The sequence below is a fragment of the Palaemon carinicauda genome, chromosome 5 (assembly GCF_036898095.1).
Source record: "Palaemon carinicauda isolate YSFRI2023 chromosome 5, ASM3689809v2, whole genome shotgun sequence".
In the NCBI taxonomy this organism is placed as follows: domain Eukaryota; kingdom Metazoa; phylum Arthropoda; class Malacostraca; order Decapoda; family Palaemonidae; genus Palaemon; species Palaemon carinicauda.
This window is the reverse complement of record NC_090729.1, coordinates 174631874-174655557: the sequence shown is the minus strand read 5'-3', so window position 1 is coordinate 174655557 and position 23684 is coordinate 174631874. Positions and strand designations below refer to the sequence as shown.

Genomic DNA, 23684 nt, shown 5'->3' with positions numbered 1-23684 from the left:
AATCAGCCTTCCTTACTCTCTTCACTTCTTTCCAAAACTTCTTCTTATTCTCTTCATATGAATGACCCAATCCCTGACCCGACCTCAGGTCAGCTGCCCTCTTTGCCTCACTTACCTTGCGCTTTACTTCCACATTTTTCTCTCTATATCTTTCATACTTCTCTACACTATTACTCTGCAGCCATTCTTCAAAAGCCCTCTTATTCATTTTCACTTTTACCTTCACTCCTTCATTCCACCTTTTCCACCTTTCACTGCCCTTCCTCATGCTGCCTCCAACAAACTTCTTGCCACACACATCACTTGCAATCCCTACAAAATTTTCTTTTACCAACTTCCACTCCTCCTCTAAATTACCAGTTTCTTTTACTTTCACTTTGTCATATACCATTTTCAGCCTTTCTTGATATTTACTTTTAACGCCATGTTTTATTAGCTCTTCAACCCTCACTAGCTCCCTTTTACATCCACCTACTCTATTCCCCCACTCTTTTGCTACAACTAATTTTCCTTCCACCAAAAAATGATCAGACATACCGTTAGCCATACCCCTAAACACGTGCACGCCTTTCAATCTTCCAAACATTCTTTTAGTTATCAACACATAATCCATTAATGCCCTTTCTACCACTCTTCATTTTGCCACTCTTACACATGTACTGTATACTTGTTTTCATCTTTCGTTTTTGAAAATGCTTCGTAAGTCTGTATTAAAATGAGTACTTACATTATTAATTGCCCATCATTATTTTAATAGGCCTACCTGTTTTTTTTATTATCAATTCCAAGTACATTATAATAATCAATAATGACAGAAGTTTTTTTCACTGATTTTTGTTAGCTGATTTTACTTTATCCCTATTGACCACTAGATAATATGCACATCTCTTTTCATAGAAAAAGAATAAAAATAAAAAAGGCATTGCATATATCACAACTTACTCAAAATATCTATGATAATTGAAAAAACCTGCTAACAGAAATATATAGCAAAAATCTACTACACTACTCCTAGTGTTTTTTATTAGCAATATTCACTGATATTTAATGGGAAAGTTCCCATGAATAGCTAAGCCAGGCTAATTATATCAGCCATAAAATATATTAATTATTTCAGTGTTTTATTCATTCCTATGTTTTGGTGTCTGTAAGTTAGATACTTTTTCATATATCAAAAGCTTATTATTATTTGGTCAAGTGAATTATAGCCATGTACTTCATCTGAATTGTAACTCAGTGTTAAGTATAAATTGAAGCCAAATGCATGTGTGTATGTAGACCAAATCTTAGTAAATTTTCTACATGTTGGATTGAAGATCCTTTGCTCCAACTAGGGAAAGTTTACTGTACATGTTGTTCACCTCAATCAGTTTCCAGAACCTGAAATGCCAAACTTTTAAACTACTGTAAAATTTACTTTCTTTACGATGATATTTCATTAAATCCTAACAATCCTACACAAAAACAAAAGAAAAATTTACAAACCATTCTGATATGATAAATTTTGGCTTTAGCTTCCTTAGCACCATTGGAGTGATTTTTAAATGTTTTAAATCAATGACTTGCTGTCTCCTACACAAGCCATAAGATGAGACAAAACAATGTTGCGTTGACAGGTGTGCTTCCTCTGGAATGGGAACAGTCCCACAAGGAGGAGATTCAATTATGAGGCCATCACCTCCGTGTACAACAGTCCAGTGAGAGAGACCATCTGTAAATAAAGTATGCTAATTAGTTATGACTGCTATCCATGAAAATTCACAAGACCTAATGCTCAGTTAGTGCTATTCTGTTTGCTTACACCTCAACTATCATAAAGGATTTCAATTTCTTGAAAGTGTCGGTCAAAATTACATCAATGTAAGGAGATTAGTAAATAATAAGTGCCGCATACTGGGCACTGTGGGCAGTATTGTACATTTTATTTGTCTCTGGATGCTGGAGTTGGAATGTCTATGATCATCCATTGTAGTATGGGTTTCTCTCTAAACTTATTTAATGGGTTAAAGGTCACTCAAGAACAGAGGCAAAGGACAAGTCATTGTGCTATTTCATTAAATGCCAAAAAGTCCAAACATATATAGGATAATAATACAGATAATCAGAAAGACATGACAGCACCATCTGCCCCTCTCTATTTGAGCTGAGACAAGGAAGTTGACAGTTCCATGAAGCACTTGAATACCATTTCCTCTGCCACAAACACAGATAGGTTTCATTCACTAATGAAAACTATTGAATCATGATTATTACTCAAACCCGACCCAAAGATTGCAAATATCCACTCTTGACATTTTTAATTGGTTACTACAACTTTTCAATTTATATTCTTCCTATATCAAATGTACCTTTCATTTATTTATACTGTAAGTCATCAAAATTAGCCTTGTGTGACTGAAATTGTACCTGTATGGTCTGATCCTATTATATTTTCTAATTAATGTATTTATATCTAACTTTTAGAGCAAAAACTTTGTTCAAGATTGCTTCATGAATAAAGCACTATCTCATAAAATAATTTACTTAACTTAGGTGTATATGTTAGGTAATATAAATGAAAAAATACAGTTGCCAACTTAATCTTGATCTAGAAGGTTACTAGTGAAAACAAAAATATAGTAAGGTATATAAAAATGGACAGCACATTATTACTGTAGATAAAGACACATCACAAATATTTTACCAATTTGTATTTTCTTAACCATACAAACCTGAGACCTATAATAGGAGTATGATTTCAGCAAAGCTGGAATGGCTGCTAAGCTTCTTAATGAGGTAAATACAGCTGGCTGCTAGGTGATGGGTAGGCCTCACCCACCAGACAAGTAGCGCTACTTTAACTTTAACCTTTGACCAGACTTGCAGGGTTGTTGAGCCATGCAGTGTAACTTGAAGGTCTCAGGTTTGTATGGCTAGGAAAAATACAAACTGATTAAAAAATTTGCGGTTTGTTCCTATTCATAATACAATCCTTCACCCTTTAATAGTAGACTCATCCTTAGGAGGGCAGAAGTCCATATAACCAAGCTGGGTGGTTTATGAGAAACGGGTATGAATACATTCAATCCATCCTCCCCTCAGTCAGATAAATGGGAGAGATACTGTAATACAAATCCTATTGTAAAGAAAATGGACTCTGCTGAGTAGCTTGCCTGCATCAATCGTCCAGTCCAGCTCCATAACGAAAGGATTGGTAAACCCCAAGAGAGGAGAATAAATGAAAGAGGCAAGCCATTCATACCTTTAATTCTTGGACATATGTCACAACAAATATGCAAGATGATATACTTCTTGTCCCTTGAAGGAATTTAAGCTTACTATACCTGTACAGCCTGTTGACCAGCTAATCAAGGTCCCAGAGTAAAGGTATCTAGGGACATGGGTAGGTGAAGGTTGTCTGGTGCTTCCAAACTCCTGCCTTCTGACAGATTTTTCTTGAAGATTAGGCTGGAAACGACACTCATGACTTGGTGGGCTTGGGCTGTTGATAGCCCACTTGAGGGTAGTTCCCAAGAAGTGGTATATGCATGTTTGATGATCTCACAAAGCCAGAAATAGAAGGTGTTCTTGGAGATTGGCTTCTTCACCCAATCAATGCTGAGGAACAACCTCTGGAACTCTGGTCTGAAGTGCTGGTTTCTCTTGAGGTAACACAGTATTGCCCTCAAAGGATAGAGAGTAGGTTAACACACAACAACCTAGAGATATAATATGGAGGACTCGAACTTTGGATCGTGGAGAGAGGGGTTTTGGGGAAGGATATTGAGACCTTCTTACCTCCATTGGAATGACTCATGAATTAGCCCTAAGGGAAGAAGGAAGACAGTCTTGAGTGTGAGATACCTATCCACCACTCTCCTTAAGGGTTCATACTGCGAATGCTTAAGAAAGCTGAGAACTCTTGTGAGGTCCCAAACTAGGGATTTGAATTCTTGGCAAGGACAAGACTGCTTGAAACTCCTCGACAAATGGACATTTCACATGAAGAGGAAAGTTCTAAGCCCTACAATCTGAAGACTTTGCTTAAGTTGACTAATAGCCTTTCGCCCCTGAGTTTGAGAGGAGCTTCTCCCGGCAAAGGTAGATGAGGAAATACGCAATTAATTGAGAGGCTCTGACCAGAGAATCCCATTTACGACACCAACTGCAGAAGATGGCCCACTTTCCTTGGTTAACCTGCTGCTGAAGTTCTGCATAGATATGAAAACACCACCTAAGCAGTGCTTCACAAAAGCCTTTCACCTGGGTGAGATAAACGATAGTTTTCAGCTGTGAAGTGACACGGAAGCCACAAGTTGTGGTACCTCTGCAAGTGGGGCTTACAAGAGGAGGTTGGACCATTGGGGAAGTTCTACGGGTACCTTGACAAGAAGTATACGGTAAGCAGTTCTGAAAACCATTTGGCTTATGGCCAATTGGGTGCCACTAGGGGGAGCCTGGTGTTCAGGGTCATCAACAATCTGTTGATAAAATAACATAACATGTAAATGCGAGGAAAAGCGTAGGTGTCAAGGCTGTTCCAGGGAAGTTGGAAGCATTGTCCATCGCTGCTGATGATAGATTTAGGACTGGAGTACAGAACACTGGAAGCTTCTTGACAGACAAGTTGATATCTGGGAACCCCCAACATACAAGAAGCCTTTCCGGCAGGCATGGACATAGGGACCACTCAGCTCCTACTATCTGGTCCTGATGGCTGAGGGAGTCTGCTAGTATGTTCCTCTTACCTGAAATGTACCTCACAGGCAGTTCTACCGGATTATCAAATACCCAAGTATGTGCTGGCATCGCTAGCTTATAGAAAAACTAATACAATGTTTCTCCTTGCTAGCTGACACAAGCAACTACAGTTGTGCTGTCATTCATCAATGTGATTGAATGCCCTATCAAACTATGTTAAAATGTTTGCAGTGCCAAGAGTGCTGATTGTATTTCCAATAGGGTGATGTGCAAGATCCTCTTTTCTTCATAAGCAGTCTGGTTCCTCAGGCATGCACCTCATTCCTCTTTAGAAGTATCTGTGAACAGCAGTTAATTAGAGTATCTCTATAGGTGGAGAGTCGAGTGGAACTCACCTGGTGAAGTTCTCGTCATTCAGCCACTATAGTAGATTGTCTCTTACTTCTTGTTCCACCGGAACTAAAAGTTGTGGGCAGTTAGTGGCTGCTGACCAGTGTTGCTTCAGACACCATTGAAGCAATCTCTAGTAGAGTTGCCTGTGAGACACAAGCTTCTCCAGCGAAGAACCTTTCTGAGTCTATTGATGCAATCGTCTGATGGAAAGACTTTCGCTGCTGCTGTGTCTATCAGCATATGGTAGAGAGGTACCAGGAAGCATCTCGAAAAATTCCTGCTAGATGGTCGTCCTGTGCCTAAGTGAACTCCTCTTCTTCTTCCTGGCACCAGGAAGCTTCTCCTCAGCCGGGTAAGATAGAAGGAACAAGAACAGACAAAGCAGAGAAGGCGAGTGACGTTTCTCCATCACCGAAGTTGAGGACTTCCGGGCTATAGTTGGATTCTCTGCAACAGTTGCTGAGGGAGGATCACCTGCCGTAGCAGGCAAGAACACATCCAGGGGCAGCACATCACAGCTCTCCTTTGCAAGCAAGGTGGAAGCATTAGCAGGGCGAGAAGACTTCCAGGATCTACCAGCTGCTAGAACCTCAAGGAGCATCTCTTTTGACGGGGCATCAGCTATACCCAGGCCAGGCCACAGCAAACCAAGGTCTAGGCCCTTGCATGAGTCGTCAAATGTAACTAGGATGGCAGAAGTGCTTTGAGCGAGAGGTAAGGTGGGGAAATTACTGCCTTTGCAGGTGGTTTTTGTCTCACTCAAGAACTCCCTGAGAGAAGGGCAGTATTATTACTTGCTAAGCTACAACCCTAGTTGGAAAAGCAGGATGCTATAAATCCAACCACCAACAGGGAAAATTAGCACAGTGAGGAAAGGAAAAACGAAAATAAATCAATTATATGAAAAATAATAAAAAAAAAAAAAATATATAAAATATCTTAAAATCAGTAAAAACATTAAAATAGATCTGTCATATATAAACTATGAAGATTAGACTTAACAAAAACATTTGCTGCAAATTTAACTTCTGAAGTTCCACCGATTCAAATGCCTAATTAGGAAGATCATTCCACAATCTGGTCTCAGCTGGAATATGACTTCTAGAATACTATGCAGTGTTGAACCTTATGCTGGAGAAGGCAAGACTTAGAATTAACTGCATACCTAGTGTTACATACAGGATGGTACACTCTGGAAAAATCTTAATGTAAATGGTGGCCAGAATTATGAAAAAATCTTAAACAACAAGATAAAAACATAGACATTTAAACTGCTTCGAGAAGGAAACAATATGAATGTCAGGGGAGGTTCATAGAAATTATAACAATACTGATGATGCAACAGAATATTAAATCATCCTAGGCAATAGCCGACAGGAAAAAGTGTACCGACCAGAAATTTGATGATTAAAGGGAAATTTTTAATGTAACGTCCCAACATATATTAGTAAAAATCACAGTCAAATACCTATTTGATAATTACTTCAAAATTACTTCGCTGAATTATTCACTACAAAATCAGATGATCAAAGAGTAAAAGTAAGATTTGCATTTGTGCACAAAATGTATTCAGGATGGGCTCTAAGATGTAAAGAGGAAGCAAAGCTTGAAAGAACAGAGATGAGAATAATGACAAGGATTATGGGAATATCACTGCTTGAAAAAAAAAGAAAATGGTGAAATAAGAAGGGCAGGTATAGAAAACATTACAGAGATGATAAGAGTGTCACGACTGAGATGGTGTGAGCACGTGTTGAGGATGGATGGTGGGAAGGGAGTGAGGAGGGCTTGGAAGGAAACTGTCACAGGGAGAAGATTGAGGGGAGGCATAAAATTAGATGGCGAGATAAGGTGAAAGATGATATAGAGAGAAGAGGTTTGGTGGAAGAGGATACCTTTGATAGAAAGCATTGGAGAGAGCATATCAGGCAACCTATCCCTTTTGGTAGGTAGTAGGTTGGCCAGGGCACCAGCCGCCCGTTGAAATACTACCGCTAAAGAGTTATGGAGTTCTTTTAGAGGCCAGACAGTACTACATTGGATCCTTCTCTCTGGTTATGGTTCTTTCCCTCTGCCTATACATACACCGAATAGTCTGGCATATTCTTTACAAATTCTCCTCTGTCCTCATACACCTGAAAATACAGATTACCAAACAATTCTTCTTCACCCAAGGGATTACCTATTGCACTATAATTGCTCAGTAGCTAGGCTACTTTCTTCTTGGTAAGGGTAGAAGAGACTTTTTAGCTATGGTAAGCAGCTCTTCTAGAAGATGGACACTCCAAAATCAAACCAATGTTCATTAGACTTGGGTAGTGTCATAGCCTCTGTACCAAGGTCTTCCACTGTCTTGGGTTAGAGTTCTCTTTCTTGAGGATACAATCAGGCACACTATTCTATCTAATTTATCTCCCTCTTGTTTGGTTAAAGTTTTTAAAGATTATTTAGGAAATATGACAAATTCGGAGATAATTTGTATTTTTCCTAACCATACAAACCTTAGCTATTTACATAGGGTATTACTTTCGGCGTAGCTGAAATGACGAGCCATTAAATTTTTAACGAGGGTTAACTACCCTCTCGCTAGTTAGCGAGGAGGTAGGGGAGGGGTAGCTAGCTACCCCTCCCCCCTCACACATCGGTGAACTGATTCACTTAGCTTAGAGGTAGGACTTCACGGGGGACAGGGCTGGCGGGTAAGTTTGATTAAATAGCTAAGATTTGTATGGTTAGGAAAAATACAAATTATCTACGAATTTGTCATTTGTTCCGTAACCGAAATACAAACCACGCTATTTAATTAGGGTGACTTAACCCTTAGGTAGGGTGGAAAGTCCCAGCCTTACTGGCTTCGGCTTTGCCCGGGGACTCAGAACCCGAGTGAGTAGCACTCGAGGAAAGGAATCCCTGCACCTCGCAAATTCTTTGCTACGCAAGGAACGTGGGGCCTACATAAGCTTGTGTGTGAAGGAATAGGCGTGACTCGTCCTAGGAACTTGACCTGGAGTATTTTAGATGGAATTCTAGGCTAGGACTCTCCCAATACCACCTCGTCAGGGTATGGGGGACGCGACAGTATTATGCTAATACTAGGAACACAAGGAAGCATGGTTTACCTGCAGTGGTTTGAGGTCAGCTATGCAGAGAACCCAGGATGCTACTTTCCCCAAGAGAGGGGAGGATGAAGAAAAGAGTAAGGGCCAGACATACCTTTTCATTTATGCAGACTAAAACCGGGTAACAATGCCCTCAACCTTCTGCTACCTGTCCATTAAGGAGCCTGAGGTTAGACCAGCTGTTGTGCAGCCACCACAGGGCCGAAAGAAAATGTACCGAGGCTCCTGTGGGTCACGTCCTGCAGGTAGTGGGCTGTGAAGGTCGTTTGACGCTTCCAGACCCCAGCTTGTAGCACCTGCGTCACAGAGAAGTTTCTCTTGAAGGCCAGGGATGTAGCGATGCCCCTGACATAGTGTGCTCTAGGGCGACGTGACGGAGGAGGGTCTGGATTCAGGGCATGATGCATGACCCTTCGAATCCAGGCTGAGATGCTATTCTTGGTGACCCTCCTCTTCATAATTTCTGTGCTCACAAACAGGGCTTTTAAGATAACGCCTCAGACTCCTTACTGGGCATGGTAGCAGATGGTCTGGGTCATCTGTTACAGAACGGAGACTCGAAATCCTGACGGAGTTGAACCGTGGGTCCGGAACTCCAGAATTTTGAGTCTCAGCTACAAACTCAGGGACGAACCTGAACGTTACCTCCCCCCATTCCCTTGAATGGGCGACATCGTACGAGAGACCATGAAGTTCACTGACACGCTTGGCAGAACCCAGAGCGAGCAGGAACACCGTCTTCCAAGTCAGGTGACGATCAGAAGCCTGGCGTAGTGGTTCGAACGGAGGTCTCTTAAGAGCCCTGAGAACCCGAATCACGTTCCATGGAGGAGGTCTCACTTCCGACTGAGGGCAGGTAAGTTCGTAGCTTCGTATGATCAAGGAAAGTTCCAGCGAGGAGGAAATGTCCATTCCCTTCAGCCTGAAGGCCAGGATTAAGGCTGAGCGATAGCCTTTCACCGCCGAGACTGAAAGGCGTATTTCTTCCCGCAAGTATACAAGAAACTCCACTATTGCTGGAATAGTGGCATCGAGGGGAGAGATACCCCTTCCACGACACCAACCACAGAAGACTCTCCACTTCGCCTGGTAGACCCCTGCGGATGACTTTCGCAGGTGTCGAGACATCCGCTCCGCAACTTGTTGCGAAAAGCCTCTCTCTGTGAAGAGATGCTGGATAGTCTCCAGGCGTGAAGCCGAAGCGATGCTACGGCTTTGTGGAAGATGTTGCAGTGTGGTTGTTTGAGTAGCTATTGTCATGGAGGGAGTTCTCTCGGGAGATCCGTCAGGAGCTGCAGAAGGTCCGGGAACCACTCTGCACGATGCCATAGCGGAGCTATTAAGGTCATTGACAGATTGACCGATAGTCTGGTCTTGTTGAGCACCCTTCTCATCAGACAGAACAGTGGGAAGGCGTAGACGTCGATGTTGTCCCACCGTTGTTGGAAGGCATCTTGCCAGAGTGCCTTAGGGTACGGGACTGGGGAGCAGTACAGCGGGAGCTTGAAGTTCAAGGCTGTCGCGAACAGATCCACTGTCGGGGAACCCCACAAAGTCAGGACTTTGTTGGCTACTAGAGTATCCAAAGACCACTCGGTACTCACTATATGAGACGCTCTGCTCAGACTGTCCGCGAGCACATTCCTATTGCCTGGAATGAAGCGAGCTGATAGTAAGATCGAGTGGACTTCGGATCATCTCAGTATCTCTACTGCAAGATGGGATAGCTGTTGTGAAAAGGTACCTCCCTGCTTGTTGATATAAGCCACTACTGTGGTGTTGTCGCTCATCACCACCACGGAGTGACCCGCCAGGGTTTGTTGGAACTGTTGAAGTGCCCGATATATGGCCTTCATCTCTAGCAGATTGATATGGAGGTACTTTTCTGATTCTGACCACAGGCCTGAGGTCCTTTGGTTCAGAACGTGGGCCTCCCACCCTTCTTTTGATGCGTCCGAGAACAGCATCAAATCCGGGGGGAGGACGAGAAGATCGTTGCCCTGATTCCACCGAGACTTGAGCCGCCATTGCAGGGATCTCATCCTCAGGCGGCCGTTTGGAACTAGACGGGCCAGGGAGGAAAGGTGACCTAGGATACGTAACCAAGATTGGGCTGGAAGCTCTTCTCGTCTGAGGAAAGGATCTGCGACCCTCCTCAGCCTTGCTATCCTGTCGTCTGATGAAAAGGCTTTGTGGAGATAGGTGTCTAATATCATGCCTAGATATACCATTCGTTGAGATGGAAGCAGAGAAGACTTCTCAAGATTTTCCATGATCCCTAGATCTTGGCAAAGTCCCAGAAGCTTGTTTCGGTGTCGAAGAAGGGTCGAGTCCGAGTCTGCTAGGATCAGCCAGTCGTCCAGATAATGGAGGAGACGGATGCCGATCCTGTGTGCCCACGAAGATATCAGGATGAACACTCTGGTGAACACCTGTGGTGCTGTGGAGAGACCGAAACACAGCACCTTGAACTGGTAGATCTTGTTGTCTAGGCTGAATCTCAAGTACTCCCTGGAAGACGAATGGATTGGGATCTGGATGTACGCGTCCTTCAGATCCAGTGTGCACAAGAAGTCTCACGGTCTCACCGCGAGTCTGACCGTGCCTGCTGTCTCCATGCTGAACGAAGTTTGCTTGACAAACTTGTTCAGGGCTGAGAGGTCGATGACGGGTCTCCAGCCTCCAGACGCCTTCTTTACAAGAAAGAGTCGACTGAAGAAGCCTGGGGAGCCGTCGACGACTTCCTGGAGAGCATCCTTCTTGAGCATGGTCTCGACTTCTGCCCGAAGGGCTAGCCCCTTTGCCGATCCCATGGCATAGGAGCTCAACGACACTGGATTCGCTGTCAGGGGAGGTAGAGATGTTATGAACGGGATGCGATAACCTTGGCTGATCATGGAGATCGTCCAGGAATCGGCCCCGAGTTGCTGCCACCTGAATGCGCAACGTTGCAGGCATCCCCCCACTGGTGGACATGCAGGGGGATTGCCAATCCTAGCGTTTGCGGCCACGGCCGCTCCCTCTAGGATTCTTGCCTCCCCTGGAGGATTTTCCGCCATTCTTGTCTTTGACAGGAAAGGGCTGCTGTTTAGACACCTTCGCCTTTGCTGCCGGTGACGATTTCATAGTCTTACACTGACGAGGCTGCTGTTGTTGAGGTGCTGGAGGCTTGTAGGGTCTAGATGTAAGAGCCCTTTGGAGGAGAGAATCGTGATTCAATTTCCTCCACCTCTCTGCTGTCCGTTCCACATCCTTGGGCTCAAACAGACTCTGTCCACTGATGGAAGTGTGTCTGAGCTTGCAGACATCCACGGCTGGGACCTTCGAGTGGAACCTCTCGACCACCGCATCACGACGCTTCAAGATCGAGTTTGCCCACAAGTTCGAAACTTGGTGAGCCAAAAACTCGATGGTGCGCGTGCCTGAGAGGAGGAAGGTCTCCATGGCCTTCCTGGTGCTCTCCTTGGACAAGTCCTCGGATCGCAACAGGATGCCTAGAGACCCAAGCCAGATATCCAGCCACGAAGTGGCCTGCATGGCACACTTGGCGACCTTCTCCTGACTCAGGATCTCCGTAGCCGAGACTGTCACCTGCCGGGAGGAGAGCCTCTCAAGAGAGGTTCCCCTGGTAAGCTCTTCCACAGAGTGGTGGAGAGGAAGAGCTAAACAAGGCTCCCCCATGATCTCAAAGTACCTCCTCTGCTGTACACGAGGAGGTGGGAGGAGCTTGTTACCGGCAGAGGAACGCCCGGAGGAGGCGAGTTCGGAAAGCTGGCCCTCAACCTTGTCTCTGCCGGTCTTCACCCCCTGAGACCAGGGCAGAGCCGCACTGGCCTTCGAGGGTTTTTGAGTGGCGTAGACTCGGTCCAGGACCGTATCCTTGCCTTCGCGGGGGGCGTTCTCCGGGTCCTTAAACCTGTTGAGTTGCCTCATCAGATTCAGGACCTGCCAGAAGGCATGCCCCGACTCATGCTGCTCTCCTCCTGATGGGCTGGCAGCAAAGTCTCCTGTCCCCAACTGCTCTACTTGAGGGGACACGTGGACGTTCTTCTCCTGGGGTCTTGCTGGCTCTGGTCGAATCCGGGATGAAGACTTAGGGACAGTCTTCGAGTCCTTGGGCTCCCTTCTAGGAGGGATACAGGACTCCAGCAAAGAAGTCTGAGGGCTCCTCTCCACCCCTACACGGGACGATTTTCCTACACGAGATGGGGTTCCTCCCATTGATGCCGTGGGAGAAGGTCTCACCTCGCTTGAATCTCCTGAGGACAGAAAGGCTTCGTCCACAGGCGAAGGAGAGAACGACCGAGAGGGGGAAGGGGCCTTCCCGACGGACTTCTTAGGAACCAGTTTGACCCTAGGAGAAGTCACCACGAAGTCTACTCCTCTCTTTCTCTTCAGCGGAGACGATGACGTTGGTTTGAGTCCTAGATCAGCGAGGGCAGGCTTAACAGCCTCAACGACGGCTCTGATCAGGAACCCATACCAAGGCTGACGGCTGACGGAGGCAGTGTCAGTGGCTCCCGCTGGAGGGAAAGGGATTGGGTGATCCTTAGGAGTAGACACCACAGGGCCTGCCTGAAAAGAAGAAGAAGAGTGTTGCCTAGACCTCTCTGAAGAATCTTGCACCTCCTGCAAGTGCAATGATCTGCGCTTGCGAGGAAGGGATCATGACGATGATGACCTGGAAGTCCGCGCTCCTGAAGTCTCACCTGGCAGGAATCGCGATCGAAATTGCACTGGCGATCGCGCGATGGAAAACGCGCAGTCGCACGCAGGAGAATGTTGGCGCACGTGCGCGCGGAGATGGAAGCACGGGTGCGCGTGGGCGCTTGGGCGAGGGTGTGCGAGGGCGCGCGGGTGAGTGGGCGTGTGGGTACGCGGGCGAGTGGACGCGTGGACGCGCAGGCGAGTGGGCGCGTTGGCGGTGAGCGCGTGGGCGCGTAAGTGAAAGTGCGCGTGGGCGCGCAGGTGAGGGTGCGCGCATTTTCAATGGCGAGCGCTGTCGGTCGGGAGAATGATGGCGCGTAGGCGAGCGATGGCGCGTTGGTGAGCGATGGCGCGAGCGATGGCGCGTGGCGAGCGATGGCGCGTTGGCGAGCGATGGCGCGTAGGGCGAGAAGGTGACTGTCCGCGTTCAGGGGCGATAGAGCGTGGACGCGTAGGAGACCTTCGGCGATCCAAAGTGTAGGTGCGCTGGCACGTTGGAGAGCGCTTGCGCGCGGGTGAAGGATCGCGTGGGCCCGCAGGTGAAGGATCGCGTGGGCCCGCAGGTGAAGGATCGCGTGGGCGCGCAGGAGATCGCTAACGCGCAGGAAATCGTTGGGGCGCAGGTGATCGCAGGCGCGCGGTCTGGTGTAGAAACTCGTCCCATCCTGGAAGAGCACACAGGTGAGTGTGTGCGATGGCGTGTAGGCGATGGCTGACGCGTGGGCGCGTTTTGAGGGTGCGCAGGAGATCGCAGGCGAGGAGGCAAAGGAGGGGTCTCCTTGCCTGTGGCCAGATCCAAAGATCGTGGGCGCGCATCAGGAACAGGGCACGCAGATGTGCGCTGACGAGTAGGCGATCGTGGGCGTGCAGGAGAATGTGGGCGTGCATGGCGCGCATCAGGAACAGGGCGCGCAGATGTGCGCTGGCGAGCAGGAGAGCGCTGGCGCACAGGAGATCGCTGAAGAACAGAAGAGCGCTGGCGCGCAGGTGAGCGCTGGCGAGCAGGAGAACGATGGCGAGATGTCTCAGCTGCAGGAGAGCGCTGGCGCGTTGACTCCGAAGAGGGCAGGTGCTCAGCAACAGCGCGAGCGCGCAGGAGAACATTGGCGCGCAGGTAAAACCTGGCACTTAGTGGACGTACTCACATTGTGAGATAAGTCGCTTTGCCCCGAAGGGACCGGTGCCCGTTGGATAACAGGATGCGTTGGCGCCCACTGCACATCTGCGTCCAGGAACGGAGAAGGAAGACTCCCAGGTCTGGCAGGCGTAGGAAATTGCGAATGATCTGCTGAGAGGTCTAGGGATGCGGCTGCAACGGTCTGCTCACGTCGAAGAGGATCCTCTGCGGTGGACGTCGAGGGTGAAGAACCGAAGAGGCGCCTCCTAACTCCCTTGTAAGGAGAAGGAAGACCTCTACGGCGAAGAGCCGGGCGAGCCTTACGGCGAAGACGACCTCAGACAGGAACACCATCATCGGTCCTCCTTAGAGGAGTCTCTGTTAGTGAACTCCCCTGAGGGGGAGAAACACTCGCAGGAGAGACCGTTGGACTCAGCTGCCCCCTCGAAGGATGTTCGGAGGGAGGAAATGAGCCTTCAGCAACATCAGCAACTGCAGGAGTTTGACTCTACCCGTCGGAAGCCTCTGCCACAACAACGTCGACAATAGACAGAGGATCTACCTCTGCTATTACCGGCGACTGTTTGACAGCTGCACCCAGCTGGATCAGGTCAAACAGGGCTTCCCTGGAGGGCGAGCCCTTAAGCCCAAAGGAAGCCCAAAGCTGAAACAAATCATCGTTATACACATTGTTATCCAAATCCTCCCCCGGAGGAGGAGGAGGAGCTGCCTCGCTCTGGGAGGTAACTCCCTCTCTCGAACCCCGAGGTTGGTCAACAAAAGCATGGCCTACGCTACCACTCGACGGCCTCTAACGAGAGACCGATCGAGTGGGAGCTTCGGAGGAGGTTCAGGCAGCGGAAGAAGTGTCTTTGGAACCTTCCTTCTTCAAGGAAGCCCTTGAAGGAGAAAGGTCACGCCTAGACTTCTTCCTCCGCCGGGAAAACCTCTCCCACTGGGAGGTAGACCACTCCCTACACTCACTACAAGTTTTATTCCGATCACACCGTTGACCTCTGCAGTACGGACACAAGGTGTGAGGGTCCGTCTCGAGCGCCGACATGAACGTCCCACAAGGGTGGTCAGGTAGTCCAGGGCACTTGCGCAGGATAGGAGTAGAGGTCAACTTCCGTACACACAACTGAAAGAAAAAGCAAAAAAGATTAAGGCTGTCAAAAATGCGAGGGTGAGACAGACACGTCTGATCATCACCCGAGCCAAAAGTGAAGTGAATCAGTTCACCGGTGTGTGAGGGGGGAGGGGTAGCTAGCTACTCCTCCCCTACCCCCTCGCTAACTAGCGAGAGGGTAGTTAACCCTCGTTAAAAATCTAATGGCTCATCATTTCAGCTACGCCGAAAGTAATACCCTATGTAAATAGAGTGGTTTGTATTTCGGTTACGGAACAAATACAATTTAATGTTGTTACTGTTGTTAAAATATTTAATTTTGCTTTGTTTCCTTTCGTCACTGGGCTATTTTCCCTATTGTGGTCCCTGGGTTTATGGCATCCTGCTTTTCAAACTAGGGTTGTAGCTTAGCCAGTAATAAAACTAATATCAATAATGTAGGGATAACGGTGGGAAAGAAGAAGTCAATGATATTAAGGATAGGTGCAAGCAGAACAAGAGGGTAGAGAAGAAGTTGCAGGCAGATTATCATAAAATCACACACATATCTGATTTATCAATTGTTTTAAATACACCTGCATATATTGGTACAATACTTACCAGCCCCAGATGGGTTCTTGAGCAGATTTTTACCAATAGGCAAATGACCACTGCATAACATTCTTAAAATAATAAGCGCCTTTGAAGGGTCAGTCTCTCGTATAAATTCTATGCGTGTAGTTCCAGGTATCTCAATTCCATCAACCTGTAATCTAATTCATATTGGAATATAATCACACTAAAAATATGACAAATTCGGAGATAATTTGTATTTTTCCTAACCATACAAACCTTAGCTATTTACATAGGGTTTACTTTCGGCGTAGCTGAAATTGACGAGCCATTAGATTTTAACGAGGGTTTACTACCCCCGCGCTAGTTAGCAGGGGTAGGGAAGGGGTAGCTTGCTACCCCTCCCCCCTCACACACCGGTGAAATGTCTCACTTCACTTAGAGGTAGGACTTGACTTGGGGGACAGGGCTGGCAGGCAAATATGTGTAAATAGCTAAGGTTTGTATGGTTAGGAAAAATACAAATTATCTCCGAATTTGTCATTTGTTCCGTAACCGAAATACAAACCACGCTATTTACATAGGGTGACTTACCCCTTAGGATGGGTGGAAAGTCCCCAGCCATACTGGCTTTGGCTTACCCAGGGACTCAGAATCCGAGTGAGTCTCACTCGAGAAAAGGAGTCCCTGCACCTCACAAGTTCCTTGCTCCGCGAGGAAACGTGTGGCCTACATAAGCTTGTGTGTGAAGGAAGAAAGTGTGACTCATCCTAGGCAGTTGACCTAGAGTTCTTAGACGGAACTCTGGGTTAGGACGTTCCCAATACCACCTCGTCAGGGTATGGGGGACGCGACAGTATTATCTCAATACTTGGAACACAAGGAAGCATGGTTTACCTGCAGAGGTTTGAGGTCAGCTATGCAGAGAACAGGATGTTGCTTTCCCAAGGGGAGGGGAGGATGAAGAGAGAAGTAAGGGCCAGACACACTTCTTCTGTTCATGCAGTCTAAAACCTGGTAACAATGCCCTCAACCTTCTCCTACCTGTCCAAAAAGGAGCCTGAGGTTAGACCAGCTGTTGTGTAGCCACCACAGGGCGATAGAAACGTATCGATACCCCTGTGGGTCACGTCCTGCAGGAAGTGGGCTGCGAAGGTCGCTAGACGCTTCCAGACTCCAGCTTGTAGCACCTGCGTCACAGAGTAGTCCCTCTTGAAGGCCAGGGATGTTTCGATGTATCCGACATCGTGGGCTGTCGGGCGACGTGACGGGGGAGGGTCTGGATTCAGGTCGAGATGAATGCCCTTGAATCCGGGCTGAAAAGGCATACCTGGTGACCCTCCCCTGCGTCCTTCCTGTGCTCCCAAACTGGGCTTGCACGTGAGGACAAACTGCAGCTGTTCTTAAAAATAACCCCTCAGTTCCTTACTGGCAAGTAGGAGAAGGTCTGGGTCATCTGTTACAGAACGGAGACTCGAAATCTTGAAGGAGTCGAACTGAAGGTCCGGGACTCCAAGATTCTGAGTCTAGAAATCAACTCAGGAACGAACCTGAATGTTACCTCCCCTATCCTCTTGAAAGGGCGGAGTCGTACGAGACCATGAAGATTGCTTACACACTTGGCTGAGGCCAGAGCGAGCAGGAGCACCGTCTTCCAAGACGGGTGACGATTAGAGGCCTGACGTAATGGTTCGCAAGAAGATCTCTTAAGGGTCTTAAGAGCCCGAACCATGCTCCATGGAGAAGGTCTCACTCCGACTGGGGGCAGATACGTTCGTAGCTTCACATGAGCGAAGAAAGATCCAGCGGGGAGAAAAAGTCTATTCCTTTCAGCCTGAAGGCCAGGGTAAGGCTGAGCGATAGGCTTCACTGCCGAGAGCGGAAAACGAGTTTCCTCCCGCCGATAAAAAATAACTCCGTTATTGCTGGAGTAGAGGCATCAAGGGGAGAGGTACCTCTCCCACGACACCAACCAGAGAAGACTCTCCACTTCGACTGGTAGACCCCTGCGGATGACTATCGCAGGTGACGCGACCTCCGCTCCGCGACTGTTGCGGGGTGCCTCTTTGTGAGGAGGTGGCGTATAGTCTCCAGGCATGAAGCCGAAGCAATGCTACGGCTTGTGATAGATGTTGCAGTGTGGTTGTTTGAGTAGCCTGTGTCGTGGAAGAAGCTCTCCAGGGAGTTCCGCCAGGGGATGCAGAAGGTCCGGAAACCGTTCTGCGTGAAGTCGCAGCGGAGCTAACAGGGTCATCGATAGGTTGACCGACAATCTGGTCTGGTTGAGACCCCTTCTCAACAGACAAAAATGGTGGGAAGACGTAGGCGTCGATGCTGTCCCACTGTCACCGGAAAGCATCTTGCCAAAGAGTCTTGGGGTCTGAGACTGGGGGGTAGTACAGCGGCAGCTTGAAGTTCCAGGCTGTCGTGATCAGGTCCCCCAGGCCACGACTTTGCTGGTTACTAGAGGCCAAAGACCCCCAGGTACTCTCTATCTGTGAGACTCTGCTCAGATTGTCGGAGAGAACATTCCTCTGCCCGGAATGAGCGAGCCGATAGTGGTATTGAGTGGACTTCGAATCATCTCAGTATCTCTACTGCAAGATGCGAAAGTATGAAAATGTACCTCCCTGCTAGTTGGAATACGCCAGTACCATGGAGTTGTCGCGCACGGAGCGACTCGGCAGGATCTGTTAGATCTGTTGAGGGGCCAGACTACGGCTTCTAAGCCTAGCTGAATGATGTGGAGGTACCCTTCAGGTCCTGACCATAGGCCTGAACCAGAACATGCCCCCCCTCCCCCCCTTTTCTTTGACGAGTCCGAGAACAGCATCAAATGTGGGGGAATGACAAGAAGATCCACTCCCATGCAAGAGGTTTCCATAGGTCAACCCCCATTGCAGGTCTAATCGTTCCGCTGGTCCCATAAGGGCCAGAAAGTCCGGTTAAGCGTTGCTTTGATTCCACCGGAACTTGGGCCGCCTAACAGGGAACTTATCCTGAGGCGACCGTTCGGGACTTAAGACGGGTCAAGGAGAAAAGGAGACCCAGGAAACGTCCCAAGATAGGGCTGAAAGCTCTCCCTGTCTGAGGAAAGGTTCTGCGACTCTCCTCAGCCTTGCCACAGTCAACTGAAGGGAAGGCTTGGAGAAGGAGTCAATATCATGGCTAGATATCCCAGATATTGAGGTAGAAGCAGAGAAGGCTCCTTGCAAATTACCATGATCCCTCGATCTTGGTAAAGTCCCGGAAGCTTGTCTCGGTGTCGAAGAAGGTCGAATCCGAGACTACCGAGTTAGCCAGACCTCCAAAAAGCGAAGGAGGTGGAAGCCTGCTCCTGAGTGGCCATGAGGATAGCAGGTTCTCTGGTGAAAACCTGCGATGCTGCGGCGGGATCGCAACACAGCATCTTAAACAGGTACATCTGTAGTCTAGGCTGAATTCCAAGTGCTTCCTGGAAGACGGATGGAATGGGACCTGGAAGTACCCGTCCTTCCGATCCGGGGCATATGGAGTCTTGTGGTCTCGCTACCAGTCTGATCGCCTCTGCTGTTCCACGCTGGACGAAGTTTGTTTGACAAACTTGATCAGAGTTGAGTGGTCGATGACGGAACTCCTGTCTCAGATGCTTTCCTTACAAGAAAGGATTGACTGAAGAAGACGGGGGGGGGGGGGGGGAAGCCATCGACGACCATATGGAGGACATTCTTCTAAAGCATGGCTCCTTCTGCCCGACGGGCAAACCTCTTGCCGATCCCATGGCATAGAACTCAGCGATACTGGATTCGCTGTCAGTGGAGGAGAGATGTTAAGAGCGAGGCGCGATATCCTTGGCTGATCACGGAGATCATGCAGGAATCGGCATCGGGAAGCTGTTATCTGGAAGAGTAACCTTAGGCATCCCCCCAGCGGGAGACCTGCAAGGGGGTTGCCAATCCTAGAGTTTGCGAACTCGGCCGCTCCCTCTAGGATTATTGCCTCCCGGGAGGACTTCCCGTCCTACCTGTCCCTGACAGGAGGGGCTGCTATTGTACACCTTGTCTTAGCTGCCGGAGCCGGTTCCGATAACCTAGGCTGACGAGGCTGTATGAAGAGGCGTCGGAGGCTTGCAGGGTCTGGAAGTAAGCGCCTTTTGGAGGAGTATAACAAGATTCGACTTCCTCCGCACACAAGCTGTCCATTTCTCCGTCCTTGGGCTCAAACAAGCTCTTCCCAAGGATGGAAGAGTGTCTGAGCTTGACGACATCCACGGATAGGACTCCTGAGAGGAAGCTCTCGGTCACTGCTTCTAGATGCTTCAACATCGAGTTTGCCCGCAAGTTCGAAACTTGGCGACGGAACGCAAAGGTGCTTGAGCTCGAGAGAAGGAAAGTTCCCATGATCTTCCTGGAGCTTCCTTGTACAAATCCTCGGATCGCAATCGGAGAGGGAAAGGCCTGGTAAGCCCCTTCCACGAAATGGTGAAGAGGAAGGGCCAAACCAGTCACCCCCTGCCCGGGCAGAGAATTCTCAAAAGAAAACTCCCTGGCAAGACCCTTCCATGGAATGGTGGGGAGGAAGGGCTAAACCAGGCTCTGAAAAGAAGAAGAAGAATGTTGCTCAGACCTCCCTGAAGATTTTTCCTGCTCTTGCACGTGCCATGCTCTGCGTTTACGGGGTGAAGATCGTGTTCTGGAAGAACGCGCTCCAGAAGACTCGCCAGGTTGCCCGTGTTGCGAAACCCCGACGGGAATCGCGGTTGAAATTGACCTGGCGCTCGCACGATGGTAAATCGATAGTTCGCACGTGGGCGAACTTGGGTGTGCCCGTGTGCGGGCACGCAGGCGCGTGGGCACGCAGGCGCGTGGGCACGCAGGCGCGTGGGCACGCAGGCGCGTGGGCGCGCTGACGAAATTGCGAGAGGGAGCGCAGGTGGGGGCGAACGCAGTTGGAAGGGCGAGCTCTGGCGGTCGAAATCCGATGGTGCTCAGGCGAGCGATAGCGCGTAGGCGAGCAACGGCGCGTTGGCGAGTGATGGCTCACTGGCGGGAATCGCGCTGGCGCTGGCGCTCGCGCGATGGAAAACCATTGGTTCGCGCACGGGCGAACATGGGTGCTTATGTGCGCGGGGCGCGCATGCACGTGGGCGTGCGGGCGCACAGACGACAGGGCGAGCGCAGGCGGCCGGGAGACCGATGGCGCGTCTTGGCGAGTGATGGCCCGTAGGCGAGTGAAGGCGCGTTGGCAAGCGATGGCGCGTTGACGAGCGGTGGCGCGTTGGGGAGCGGTGGCGCGTTAAAAACGCTTGCACGCAGACGAAGAATCGTGCGGGCGCGTAGGAGATCGCTGACGCGTAAGAGACTAGAGAAGATCGTCGGCGAGAAGGCGAAGGAAATCTTCTTGCCAGCGCCCAGATCTGGTAGATCGTGGGCGTGAGGGCGAACCTTAGCGCGCATCACGCTAATCAGAAGGCGCGCAGGTGCATCAGAAAGGGGAGCGCCGATGCGCACTGGCAAGCAGGCGATCGTGGGCGTTCAGGAAATCGTAGGCGCTCATGGTGCGTGGCAGGAAAGGGCGTGCAGATGTGCGCTGGCGAACTGAAGAGAGCTGGCGCACAGAAGGAGAGAAGCACAGGTGAGCGCTGGCGCGCAGGAAGAAGTTCTACGGCGAGACTCAACTAACGGAGATCGTGGTCCACAGCAGGCGAGCGCTAGAGCGCCCGCGCGCAGGAAAACCCTGGCACTTAAGGGACTTACCCACACTGTGGAATAAGCCCCTTAGCCCCGATTGGGACCGGTGCCCGTTGTAAACGAGGTGTGTTGGTGCCCACTGCGCATCTGCGTCCAGGAATGGAGATGAAGACTAGAAGGTCTGGCAGGAGTAGAGCAGCTGCAACGGTCGATACTCGTCGAGGAGGGTCCTCTGCAGAGAACGTCGAATAAAGATGAAGACGACCTCGGACAGGTGCACACCCAACGACCTCCGAAGAGGAGTCTCTGATCGTGAAATCCCCCGAGGGGAAGAGTCACTGGCAGGAGAGACCGTTGGCATCAGCTGTCCCCGAAGGGAACTGAGCCCTCAACAACAACAGCAACAACAGCAGGAGGAGTCCTCGGAAGAGGAGTCTCTGTGGTGAACTCCCCCCCCCGGGGGAGAAGCATTCGCAGGAGAGACTGTAGGGCTCAACTGCCCCCCAAAGGGGACTGAGCCTTCAGCAACAACAGCAGACGGAGTCCTCCGAAGAGGAGTCTCTGTGGTGAACTCCCCCCCGGGGGAGAAGCACTCGCAGGAGAGACCGTAGGTCTCAGCTGCCCCCCGAGGGGGACTGAGCCTTCAGCAACAACAGCAACAACAGCAGACGGAGTCCTCCGAAGAGGAGTCTCTGTGGTGAACTCCCCCCCGGGGAAGAAGCACTCGCAGGAGAGACCGTAGGGCTCAGATGCCCCCCGAAGGGGACTGAGCCTTAAGCAACAACAGCAGAAGAGTCCTCCGAAGAGGAGTCTCTATGAGTGTCCTCCCTCGCGAACGAAAGAGGAACACTTCGTAGAAGAAACGGGTCAGCAAGTGACCTAAAAAGAGCAATCCTCTGAAGAGGGGGTCCTGCAGTTGCTCAGCCCCTTGAGCGTAGCTGCAGGTGCGACCGCTCACCACCAAGAGCATAGTCGCACGAATTCCACGGTCCGAGTTAGCAACCGCTCAGCCCCTTGAACCGCCGGAGGACCAGGAACAAAAATAAGGTAAGAGGAGTTCCCCCTGAAGGGAAAACTCAAGCCTGGACAGGGAACCTTCCCTCGGAAGGGAAGTTACCCACCCAAGGAGGCGAGCCTCCTGAGAGTTCCAAGATGAACTGAAGAGCTGTCACTCGTCACGGGAGCACTTCCAGGAGAAGGAGACACGCCCCTGACGAAGTTCTATAGGGGAGGCAGCAACAGCAGACTCCCCAGACCCCAACAAAACAGCTCGCTTCGTTGTCACATTATACAAACGAAACTAGATCGTTAACTGTGAAAAAATAAAAAAGTAATTAGTTAACATTCATTCCCCCGGGAAGACTCCGAAGAGGAATCCCGAGGGAAAAGAACACAAGAATTACAAAACAGGCACGTGCCCTTAACTCCACTTACACTCACGGAAGGAGAGCTGTAACAAACACAGAATTATAACAATTATAATTATGTAACTCAAAAATGAATGTTCACTAAAGAAAGAACGAAAACCCCGAAAGGAAGCGTTCTACAAAAAGCTGAAAAGTTAACAAATACAATTAGATTCATAAACTAAATGAGATAAAATGTACGGCGTAGCAACCCCACCCAACACGGGAAGGAAGCTACCCAGGACGTAGTAAAGGTAAAACGTAGTAAAGGGTGAACGACCTCAAAAGAGAGAGAGAGAGAGAGAGAGAGAGAGAGAGAGAGAGAGAGAGAGAGAGACCGTAGTCAAACTCGATCGCAACCCATGAAAATACACCGTGGTGGCCTAACTGTCGCGGGCTCCACGGAGATATCGTACACTACACACACAAGCACGAACTCTGAAAAGGAAACTTACTGATTTCTATACTCAAATATATACATAAACAAAAATATGTCTACATATGTATAGAGTATAAGAAAAGTAAGTGATTAAGTAAAGACAAAACATATAATGGCTGCCAAGCGAGGACGAAGACAGGCACGTCTGTACCTCGTCCGAGCCAAAAGTGAAGTGAGACATTTCACCGGTGTGTGAGGGGGGAGGGGTAGCAAGCTACCCCTCCCCTACCCCTGCTAACTAGCGCGGGGGTAGTAAACCCTCGTTAAAATCTAATGGCTCGTCAATTTCAGCTAAGCCGAAAGTAAACCCTATGTAAATAGCGTGGTTTGTACAGTATTTCGGTTACGGAACAAATGAAAAATACTGTTCAATAAAAATCAATAGACGGTAATTAAAAAAATCTTAAATATATTCCTCTACTCTTGAAATATTCCTGTTTCTTAATAAATGAAAAATTCATTAATGAAGGAAA

The 23684-nt window shown here is 49.0% G+C and overlaps 1 protein-coding gene across 1 annotated transcript in view; it reads right to left on the bottom strand.

Annotated features, from left to right (window-relative positions):
• LOC137641623 (F-box only protein 27-like) overlaps nucleotides 1–23684 on the bottom strand; it is a 117658-nt gene that overhangs the window by 28133 nt on the left and 65841 nt on the right. Inside the window, exons 4-5 of the mRNA XM_068374354.1 lie at nucleotides 15746–15897; nucleotides 1486–1711 (exon numbers count right to left, since the gene is read on the bottom strand). Coding sequence (XP_068230455.1) covers nucleotides 1486–1711; nucleotides 15746–15897 — 378 coding nt within the window. The remainder of the gene's footprint in view (nucleotides 1–1485; nucleotides 1712–15745; nucleotides 15898–23684) is intronic.